A 12006-nucleotide genomic window follows, 5' to 3' on the forward strand; every position below is an offset into this window, starting at 1 on the left:
TTTTTAAAAATTTGCCAGGCACTTAAGCAGGTAGTATGTCACATGTTAGCTCAGTTAATCTGCATAACCACTCTGTGTGGAAGGTATGATTATTACCCCCATTTTCCAGATGAGGCCTCTGAGCCTCACAGAGGGGAAGTAACTTGCCCAAGGCCATACAGCTAATAAATGGCAAAGCCAGGACTAGAACCCAGATCTCCTTGTGTTCTACCCACTGGAGGCCCTGGGCATGTAGTTTCCAGAGAGGGAGGCTCTGCTTTGGGGCAAGGAGAGATCACTGGCCTCTTTTGCGGCCTGGAGGAAATAACCCCTGAGTTCATGAGGCTCCATGTGTGAATATTCTTGTTGGATGGGAGGTGGAGAAAAGAGAAGGGGCCGTGGAGGGGGTGAAGAGCCAGATCCCTGGATAGATCTATCCCCGAATGTGAATGAACAAACTGGTGTTCAGTCAGTATGCTTTTGTGAGTTAAGTGGGTGTCAGTCTTGTCCTCCCAGCTCATCAATGCTAGATAGACTCTGCACTCCACAGTGCTGTCCAGAACCAGGCATTCTCTCTGATACCTGTTTTGTCTTATTTTAACATCAACATTTAACCTACCTGCAGATTCTGTCTTTATAAGGTGGTTCATCCATTAAGGCTAGGTCAGGGTACCTTTTTTTTGAAGGTATGCCACCTTTCCTTTAATTTGTAGCTATTACACAGTAAATTCACACACATAAATGATTGAAGGTTTTAAATTCTAGACCAAAAAACTGTATCAACCAACATCTTCAAATCGGAACACAAGTGCAGAAGGGAGCCAGTGAGCAATTTGGCACTGGACTAAACAAATGACAGTGAACATTCTGATGGGGTCACACACCCATACCCCACTGGTATGACAGGTTCAAGATAACACACAACAGGAAGTTTAAAGTCAATCATATACACTGTTGTATCTTGGAAAGTTCAGACTTGAGCTGCTGCGACAATCATTCTGTAAACCTGGGACTAATGAAAAGTCAGGTTCTCAAAGAACCTACACAGCCTGGGTTCTGATTTATACATCAGTTGCATGACGTTCATGCAGGTATATGGCTAACATTATCACACTACAGGTAACAATGGTCATATATTTGAATACTACTTCTAAAGCTGCCTGATCAATACACCCCAGCAAAAAGGACAATTACTTCACCATCACTTTGGTTTGTATCTCTGGCTTAACAAGTCCTAAAGTCCCCATGGCACTTAGCTGGACAATATCAAAGTTAGAGGTCTAGCACTAAAACAGTTTTTTATTCTTGGATAAATTCTCTTCATCTGAATGCCCAAATGACCTGTCCAACCAGATGCTACTGGAGTTACAGTAAACACATACACATACACAAATACTCTTACTATGAGCTACATTCCAAAAAGACTGAATTTATTACCTGTTCCTAAGCCTGAGGCACTGTTAACTAGAATACAGGACATGGTCTGTTTCAAAACTAGCATACATGCTCTGCATTCCTATTGGCATTCACAAAATACAGAAATAACCCTGTCTGCAAATGTGAGGTGGTGGCATGGAAATACTTTATATGAACTGGTGTGGCCAACTGCATGTGAGGTAGGATCAGAGACATGAGTCTTTTGACAGTGATCACCTAGTGACTTTGGTGTACATAGTCTCATCTGACTGGTGGCAGGGGTTCCAATGATGTTTCACCTACAAAGAGGCAAAGAAGGAACTCAGGACCCAACAGCCTTAGAGACATATATTAATGGGAGAGAATACCACCTACCATCCTTGACACTTTAAAAGAAAAGAAAACCCAGGACCACATACCCTAGAAGAGAAAATTGTTGACATAGAAAATACACAACTCAGAGCATTCTAAAGGAAAGAATTTCTACCAGTGTAAAAGATAGCCTTAAAAGAAAATATGTCAGCCATAATACTACCTGGAAAAGAGGACCTTTTTTGGACCTTATTGGAGCACATTCAATCTTAATTAATTGGTATGCTGGTCATCCTGGACTAGCATATACTCCTTCAGCTTAATTGGCCAGGTATATTTCTATATTACCTTCTCTTTCCTCTTCCCTTCTCCCCACCTTCTCCACAACTGGGATTCTATAAGGGCTACTGTAGAGCTCTCTAAAGAGTCAGAGTACAAAGCCATGAAAGTGGTTGAAAAGCAACAAAGCTTTGGAAGAGAAAGAGGCTTTTAGGTCACCCCCAAAGCTTTAGAAAATGCCAGGGAAGAGGGCACCAGGCTTAACACAGAAGCTGTTGGTTTCACACAGGCCAACTTCTGAATATGTTTTTGTTTAGCCCCAGCAAGACACATGGGCCTAAATTAGCTTTCAAAGCGCACTTGCCTTTTGTGAAGACAAGTCACAAATCACAGAGCATGTAACACACTTTTACTTGCACTGACATCTAAAGGAGACATGGGCTGCTGTGATTGATTGGTGATGAAACCAATACTTCCTATTTAAGGGGAAGGCACAGACTGTCAAGTCTCACAGCCAGGGAATCAGAGAAGACATGTTCTGTATGGCTTGAAAATCACTTTTTTTTTTTTTGCATTGGAAAAGCTTCTGTTGCTGCCATCAAATGCTTTGAAAATGGAAATGCCTCTAAAAGGGAAACAAACTAAGAGTCATTTACAACCACAAATCTTTTCCCTTGTCCTTTGTTTGTTTGGCGTCATCTAATAGCCAAGCCATTTCTTCACATTATGTTAAAAAAATAACCGAATAGGAAAAAAAATTAAGGCTTAATCCATGTCTACTTTTTGTTTATAAATGTCTATATAAAAAGTCAGGTCTAGATTTGGCACTTAGAAGAAAGTAACCAGATTTGGTTACAATCACATCTGCCTGTATCATACATAGAATTCTGGGAGGGAGAGACCTGAGGGTGGGGGAGAGATTTGGTACAACAGATATCATTAAATCATATACTTTGGAACTTGAGAAAGTGAGAACAATCTTCCTAGGAAGAAACCAATCTGAAGTATAGTATACCCCTTTTGTGACAAGTATTTTTCTTACAGGAAATTTACATTTCCCTACACAACTGTTTTTTTTAAAAAGTCACTTTATAAAATGCTCTCAGAAAGATTTCCCAGTGGTACATCAAAGCTTAATAGCATCAAGAAAAGGTGTTATGTGTTTAATAAAAGTCACTATGTAACAAAGATCGGACATAGTTATTAAACTTCTCTGTCTGCTAAATTCAGGCCAAGCTTAAATATTTACCAATCTGGTTTGAAAGCAACTCATAAAAAGACTTGGATTCCTTCTGGTTGGAAGTGTTCAAGGAAAGATCTTGCATTCAGTGAAGTGTGAAGTGTTTCTTAGACAAAATATGTCCATGCATGTTGACAGGCATGACAACTGACTTGGTAGTAATTGAACACAGTTTCTAGGATGACCTTCCAAAAGATACCTGTGCCTAATACATGTACCATAAGCTTTATGTTCTTGCCCAGTTAGTGCCAAATAAAGTTTCATGCTTTCTTTCATACAGCAAACCCCATCCTTGAATTTCTTCTTTAAAAAGCTGTTACTTAGGTTTGTTATTTAGGATTGTTTTAGTTATTACCATGAGGAATCTGTTATTCTATAAACTAATACTTAACGAATTTTTAAGAAAGGTGTTCATGTAGAATCTGAGCATGGCCACACTCCCAGGCACAGACCCTGCCTCATGCTTGGAAAAGATAAGGAGTGACCCCAGGCCCATGTAAGCTGTGTAGGAAACAGGCAGATGTCAGGTTCATGGATGAGACAGTGGCAGGTGGTTAAATGCCTTCCTATTTAAGTGGGGCAGTCACATGAGAATGGAATTTTCTACTCAGGGAACTGGAAGGGTAGGGCAGTGGCGGAGGACGTCACATTTCTTTCACAGCATAGGTGCTATACGAGGGTATGAAATGAAAGCCATTAATAGATGATCTTTTTTAGTACACCCAGTAACTTTCCTTCAGGAGCCTCCCCTCTATTGCTAGGCTCCTGACTACAGATAGCTACTGGGTTTTTACCAGTGCATAAATATTTGGATTCTACTGAACTTTTTTCCTCCTTCAGATTTACAAATCCAACTGTAAAACAGGGAGGTGTTATGTGTTGAGAGTAAATAGGGGATTTTCACAAGGTTTTCCTTAGTTCCATGTATGTCATATACAGGTAACATAGGACATGCTGGGGAATAAAAATAATAAAAGACCAAACAAATTGACTGGAAATAGCAGTGTTGCTCTTCACCACTTCTCAGTCTAGAACTATATTGAAAAGAACTTGTCACTAATTATTAATTTTGTTTTGGATCTAAGAAATAAGGTTTGGTACTATGTACAGGTCTGTAGAAATAAATCTGAGACCCTTAAACTAACTTTTTATAGGATTTGCAAAGGTCATTTGCCTTTTTTCTTTCTCTGAAAAGACCTTAACACACTATTGGAAATATCATACTAGTTAATGGACTATAAAATTCAGATTGAGATATGGGAGAAAGCCCTGGGTATAAAGCAAGATCCAGAATAAACTCATTTGTAGCAGATGATTGGTATTGTCATCCTCTTTGATAACTTCCTTCACAGATCCAGGGTTTAGATGGAGCTTTCAGATCAAAATGACTTGTACAAATCCCAATTATTTTCCAGAAGTAAGAAGTCAAATGACAACTGGCAACATCTGATGATTTATGTTATATAAGCCAAAGACCAAACAGTGGAAAGAGGGGATGAGAAGATACAATAGGAAATCACATTGATGTTTTAAAATTACAGGAACAAGGCAGCTATCAAGGAGAGGTAAGTAGAAAAATGGCCCCTATTTACATATGAAAAAAAGACAACCAAAATGACTTAGAGTTCTTCCTCTAAATAGGAATATGTTTTTGTATCCATAGTTTAGCTAGGGGCAAGAAATCAAGGAACTATCCTGGGTCTTCTCTGCTACTTCTAATACTTCGATTAAAAGGTCCCTCTTTCTTATAGAGAAAAGTAACTAATGAGGTGATGCTTCAGAGGTGTCTGTATTTACAAATGGATATGGTAGTAACAGAGATGGCTCGTTCACTAAGACATCTAATTTTTTAGCTTAAACCAGACATATGGTATACAGAATAGACATCTTAGGTGAAGACATGGATTCTATTGGCAATGGGAGTTCTGAAAATGCTGACAATACGTAGTGCATGACCCAAACTACCCAAGACTTACCCTACCCCAGCATGTGGAAGTGGGTAAACTATGACTGAGTATCCAATAGGAAAGTGTACAGCGTGTATCAACCCCAAATGGGGGAAAGTTTGGTGTTTAAACAACACATCCCCTTCTCCCTGGAGTATTTGGGCATGCTTTAAGAATAGACCTTTTTCAAAAGTGTACATTAGCACAAGGTGTTAAGACTACGAGATTTTAAAAGTAGTTCCAATTATGTCTAAAAATCCACAAACTTGATGTGATGTCTAGGGAAGTAAAACCACTGGTCTTCATAAAAAGACCTAAGAAGAGGGACTTCCCTGGCAGTCCAGTGGTTAAGATTCCATGCTTCCACTGCAGGGGGAACGGGTTCGATCCCTGGTCAGGGAACTAAGATCCCACATGCCATGCGGTATGGCCAAAAAAAAAAAAAAAAAAAAGACCTAAGAACAGTCCTGTTTTAGGAAAACTTAGATGGGCACATATGCCATGTGCAAGCCAGGGTCTAAAGCGCTGAGATTTTCAGTTGTCTCCTGAACTGATGTTGAGAATGCTATTGATCAATATTATTAATTCAGACCTCACTATTTTGGAATTGATCATTTTACAATGTAGTGGATTTAAGTTTATCAATGGGCTATCTATTAAAAAGGGATTTGGCTGAGTATTATAAGACCTAATCAGGGTGTGAGTTGGGGAAAACAAGTGTTGTAACTTAAGAAAACTATTTCCTTATATGTTCTAAACCACCAAGCACCCATGGATCATTTTATTTCTCAGGCAAATGTTGGGGTCTCTATTGGCAATAATGTTAGCTTACATTGTATGACTAAATATAATTCCAAGTAAAATTTTCTTTTAAGCTATTCTGCAATTCAGCTACCTGTTGCACACCATCTCTCCATCCCCTCAACAGGGTCTTAATTCTCCACTGTGACAATATTTCAACTTGCTCTCATGCTATAATAGTAAGGGTGGAAATGTAAGGGAGGCTGATCTTTAAGGAAAATGGAATAATGGAACCAGCCTAATATCTCAGCTGAAAAGCAATATTTTTAAAGCTAAATCCCATTCTAGAATAATAACATATTCTTTCTCTTGCCTATATTCTGGGCTGCTTGACATGCATATACTGGTTGCGTAACTAGTAAAGGCCCTAAATCCCCTTCCAGACTCTTAAGTGGGAGGAGGGGTGCCCTGGCCTTGCCCATTTAATCCAATTAGAAAAGCAGCACAGCCTTTTTTGAGACAAGGATCATTGTGGGTGTTGCAGGTGCACCTAATATGGAAGCAGATGAATAGCTCACTGTTGCTTAGAGAAACCTGCCTCCTTGATGATGGCCTTAGAGAGTCCTGTGTCTTCAGAGAGGCCTGTGGTCCCAGAGAAGCTCATGGCTCCAGAGATACTGATGTCTTCATAGAAGCCCATAGCCTCAGAGGTGCCCGTGTTGCCAGAGATGCCTGAGACCCCAGAAATGCCTGTGTCTCCAGAGAAGCCGACATCCCCAGAAATGTTTATGGCCCTAAGGTTGCCCATGGTCCCATAATAGTCAGGGTGGAGGTCTGCACACTGGCTTTTTACTTGATCCATCTGAACTCGAAGGCCTCCTTCCCTAGAAAGAGTGCCATTCTCCATCAAGGTATTCAGGTCTCCATCAATACCCATAAAGCCGAGAGGATTGGTTAAAGGAGTTCCCAGGTGTTGAGATAATAAACGCCCTAATTGAGAGCAGGTACAGACTTCTTCTGGTGGCTCATCATGGGCTTTCACTTTCTGTCATGGGAGCAAGGAATGGTTGAAAAGAATTAGAAACCAGAGTAAAACTAGGCAAATATCACATTGACCTATAGGGATCCTGCCTGCTGTCACTTATATGGTAGCAAATGACCTTTTGCCCCCTCCTCATCCTCAAACATCTTTTCTTCATCACTTGACATAGTGCTTTAAAAGCCCTACTACTAAAGACCCTCAAGAGTCTTGTATATATAAAAGTTCCCTTTTCTGATAAATGCAATTTTATTACTGGGAGCAGGGAGGGCAAGGGAAAGGATCACTAACATTTATTGAATACCTCCATGTGCCAGACACTTTACATATAGTATTTCCTTTTATACTTAAGAGTCTTATTAGTTAGGAATTAGCTGTATTTTACAGATAAGGAAACTGAGGCTCAGAGAATTTAAGTCACCCCAAATTCACACATTTAGGAAGTGGTAGAGCTGGGATCTGACCCTGCCTCTTCTTAATGCCAAAGTCTATGATCTGTCTACTACTTCATGCTATCTCCAATGGATATTTTCACCTTCAGGGATAACACAATGATTCACTGATACTTTACAACAGTGATTCTTAACTTTTTGTGGGTCATAGACACCTTTGAAAATCTGAAGAAAATGATGGACCTTCTTCTCAGAAAACTGCATGCATTCACATGTGAGTGCATGAGATGGCACACAAACAGTTTTTAGGTATAATTTCAGAGGTTTCACAGATCCCCTGAAGGGCATCTGTGGACATCTATGGGTTCATGGACTCCAGTTAAGAACTCCTGCCTTAGGGTATAAGCATACCACTCTTATTTTCCTGGAAATCACAAAATCACACACACACACACACACACACACACACACACACACACACATACACACAGTGATAACCCTTGGAGAGAGAAACTGAATGGGTAGGTGGCTGGGAGAGTTTTTTCAACGTTCCATTTTGTACATTTTTGTATTCTGCATATTCTAACTTTATACTTGTACTGCCTTTTTTTTTTTTTAAACGTCAACAGGGTTATCTGTTGGGCTGCTTTTGTTTCTCTTCTCTGTATTAAAAAAGGAATGTTAATAATAGTTATTATTTTAAAAGGAAGCCTTACTTACTTTTGAACTTTAGAATCAGAAAGTGATCTGATTCTATCTAGAATGAATCTGATTCTCTCAGGAATTAGGCAGGAATAAGTGAAAGGGCTGGGTTTAGAATAGGAGACCTGCTCTGGAGGCCTTGTGGAGAAGGCTGCTAATAGGTAAAAAAGGAGGCAGGAGACACTAGGAAAAAGGTTTCCTACTTCTCAGTTCTGCCTAGGGTTTGACCTTCCTGGGGCTGCTTGTTTCCTTTGTTTCCTATGATTTTAAGTTATGCTTCAGTTTTTTCCTTCCCCTTCCCCTTCTTTTTTTTTTTTTTAATGGAACCAACTAACTGACCGTTACCTGCCAAGAGGACATTCAAAAGTTTAGGATCTGATGTAATCACAATACATTTATTTTCACAATAAAAGGATATTTGTTTACTTACAGTGAGCAGAAAAGCTATGCCTTATCTGGTCGAAAGGAGGTTCACACCCAGTTCCTAAACAGCACACCCTTTCCAAGAATTCTTTTCTAAAAAGTATCCCTCCCCTCTACTTCAAACACACCCTTAGGGACCTCTGGATTCCAGAAGCAGTTCAGCATTTTCCATTTTTTGAAAGGAAATCCCTGTTGACTTGTTTAACTTCTAATTAAAAACAAGTGTGTGACTTTGGTTTTGCTGGTACAATAAGCAGAGTTTATAATCTACATGGGAAGGAAATCAGATTTTTTATAAGGTTTTCCTAATTGGAAATATAACAATTTCATTGTTCTCATTAGTACACCCAAGAAGTTATACTTATTCTCTTGATGGATAACAAATACTTGTATTACTTCCCTGTCATTCCCTCTTGTTCCTCCTAATAATTCCATCCAGATCCAAAAAGGGAACCAATCCACTTGTTTAGCTGAGTGTTATATTTACCACTTAATATGGGACGTAAAAAAAGAGTTGCGCCTTAGAGCTTTATAGACACAGGATGCTTGGAAAGCAGAGAGTATAACAAGCCAGCCAGGCAGCTTCTCACAAGTACCAATTCAACTCTCAGTGGATTGGGCCTACTCAGAAGGGGCAAGAGGTTCTCATTTTGAGATTTAACTCTTCACCTTTTCTAGTTTGTGCACATCTGCCTCCAGCATTGATCTCTGCTTCTTAATTTCCAAGAGGCTCTCTAGCATACTCTGCTTGGGCTGCAGCCCTTTGTCAAAGCGGTTATACATCCCACACCAGAACCTTGAATAAACAAAAAGAAAAAAAGTGGGTTAGCTTAGCTGGAGAAATAGATTGTTTATGTTTTCCTCATGTCAAGAAAATATTAGCCTGGTAGGTAGGCAGATCTCAAAAGTAAGGTAACTTTGATGACATTAAAAAGACTGGACATGTTCATAATTGAAGAGTAAAGTTCCTAACAGAAAGATCTCTGCTGAAGACAGGCTTCCTAAAGTCGTACTGAGCTCACAGCCACCTCTAAACACACACCTTGACATGGCCCTGCCCCCATAGGGACAAGACCCAACTTCACCCACCAGTGGGCAGGCACAAGCCCCAGGACCAACCTTAACCACCAGGGGGCAGACACCAGAAGCAAAAGGAGCTACGATCCTGTAGGCTGCAGAAAGGAGACCACAAACACAGAAAATTAGACAAAATGAGATGGCAGAGAAATATGATCCAGAAGAAGGCACAAGATAAAAACCCAGAACAACTAAGTGAAATGGAGATAGGCAATCTCCCTAAAAAATAATTCAGAGTAATGATAGTAAATATGATCCAAGATCTCAGAAAAAGAATGGAGGTACAGACAGCGAAGATATAAGAAATGTTTAACAAAGAGCTAGAAGGTTCAAAGAACAACAAACAAATGAACAGTACAATAACTGAAATGAAAAATACACTAGAAGGAAATGAATAGCAGAATAAATGAGGCAGAAGAACGAATAAGTGAGCTGGAAGACAGAGTGGTGGAAATCACTGCCACAGAACAGAAAAAATAATGAAAAGAAAGGAGGACACTCTCAGAGACCTTTGGGAAAACATTAAATGCGCCAATATTTGCATTATAGGGGTCCCAGAAGGAGAAGAGAGAGAGAAAGGGTCTGAGAAAATATTTGAAGAGATAATAGCTGAAAATTTCCCTAACATGAGAAAGGAAATGCTCACTCAAGTCCAGGAAGCACAGAGTCCCATACAAGATAAACCCAAGGAGGAACACAGCAAGACACATATTAATCAAACTGACAAAAATTAAAGACAAAGAGAAAACATTAAAAGTAACAAGGGAAAAGCAACAAATAACATACAAGGGAATCAAAATAAGGTTATCAGATGATTTTTCAGCAGAAACTCTGCAGGCCAGAATCTGGTGGCATGATATATTTAAAGTGATAAAAGGGAAGAACCTACAACCAAGAATACTCTACCCAGCAAGGCTCTTATTCATACTTGACAGAGAAATCAAAAACTTTACAGACAAACAAAAGTTAATAGAATTCAGCACCACCAAAAAAGCTTTACAACAAATGCTAAAGGAACTTCTGTAGGAGGAAATGAAAAGGCCACAACTAGAAACAATAAAATTATGAATGGGAAGGCTTACCAGTAAAGGCAAACACGAATTTGATAAAGCTGCAGGATACAAAATTAATACACAGAAATGTCTTGCATTCCTATACTCTAACAATGAAAGATCAGAAAGAGAAATTAAGGAAACAATCCCATTTACCATCACATCAAAAATAATAAAATACTTAGAATAAACCTGCCTAAGGAGGGAAAAGACCTATACTCTGAAAACTATAAGACACTGATGAAAGAAATTGAAGATGATGCAGACAGATGGACAGATATACCATGTTCTTGGACTGGAAGAATCAAAATTTTGAAAATGACTATACTACCCAAGGCAATCTATAGATTCAATGCAATCCCTATCAAATTACCAATGGCATTTTTCACAGAACTAGAATAAAACATTTTAAATTTGTATGGAAACACAAAAGACCCCAAGTAACCAAATCAATCTTGAGAAAGAAAAAGGGAGCTGGAGGAATCAGGCTCCCTGACTTCAGACTATACTACAAAGCTACAGTCATCAAAACAGTATGGTACTGGCACAAAAACAGAAATATAGATCAATGGAACAGATAGAAAGCCCAGAAATAAACTCATGCTCCTATGGTCAATTAATCTATGACAAATGAGGCAAGGATATACAATGGAGAAAAGACAGTCTCTTCAATAAGTGGTGCTGGGAAAACTGGACAGCTACATGTAAAAAATGAAATTAGAACATTCTCTAACACCATACACAAAAATAAACTCAAAATGGATCAAATACCTAAATGTAAGGCCAGACACTATAAAAGTCTTATAGCAAAACAGGCAGAACACGCTCTGACATGAGATTAGCTCAAGTTGGTGGAGTATAAGGATGTGAGCTCACACCTTTTTATGAGAACACCAAAATCACAACTAACTGCTAAACAAACATTGACAAAAAAAATGCTAGAACCGACCAAAAAAGATACCCTATATCCAAAGACAAAGAAGAAGCCACAATGAGATGGTATGAGGGGCACAACTGTGATAAAATCAAATCCCATTCCCACCAGGTGGGTGACCCACAAACTAGAAAACAATGAAACCACAGAAGTTCTCCCACAGGAGTGAAATTTCTGAGCCCCACATCAGGCTTCCCAGCCTAGTGGTCCAGCACTGGGAGGAGGAGCCCCCAGATGATCTGGCTTTGAAGGTCAGTGGGGTTTGATCTCAGGAATTCCACAGGACTGGGGGAAACAGAAACTCCACTCTTGGAGGGTGCACACAAGGTCTCGTGTGCACCAGGACAGAGGGTAAAAAAGCAATGACCCCATAAAAGACTGGGCCAGACCTACCTGCTAGTATTGGAGCGTCTCCTGCAGAGGCAGGGGGCAGCTGTGGCTCACTGTGGAGACAAAGACACTGGCAGCAGCAGT

The 12006-nt window shown here is 39.6% G+C and overlaps 2 protein-coding genes across 2 annotated transcripts in view; both read right to left on the reverse strand.

Moving 5' to 3' along the window:
- ASB12 (ankyrin repeat and SOCS box containing 12) overlaps positions 1-12006 on the reverse strand; it is a 116181-nt gene that overhangs the window by 39848 nt on the left and 64327 nt on the right. The gene's annotated exons all lie outside the window — the stretch shown is intronic.
- MTMR8 (myotubularin related protein 8) overlaps positions 6300-12006 on the reverse strand; it is a 165557-nt gene continuing 159850 nt past the window's right edge. Inside the window, exons 13-14 of the mRNA XM_061177893.1 lie at positions 9139-9265; positions 6300-6958 (exon numbers count right to left, since the gene is read on the reverse strand). Coding sequence (XP_061033876.1) covers positions 6488-6958; positions 9139-9265 — 598 coding nt within the window. The 3' untranslated portion in view covers positions 6300-6487. The remainder of the gene's footprint in view (positions 6959-9138; positions 9266-12006) is intronic.

The sequence above is a fragment of the Eubalaena glacialis genome, chromosome X (genome assembly GCF_028564815.1).
Source record: "Eubalaena glacialis isolate mEubGla1 chromosome X, mEubGla1.1.hap2.+ XY, whole genome shotgun sequence".
Lineage (NCBI taxonomy): Eukaryota > Metazoa > Chordata > Mammalia > Artiodactyla > Balaenidae > Eubalaena > Eubalaena glacialis.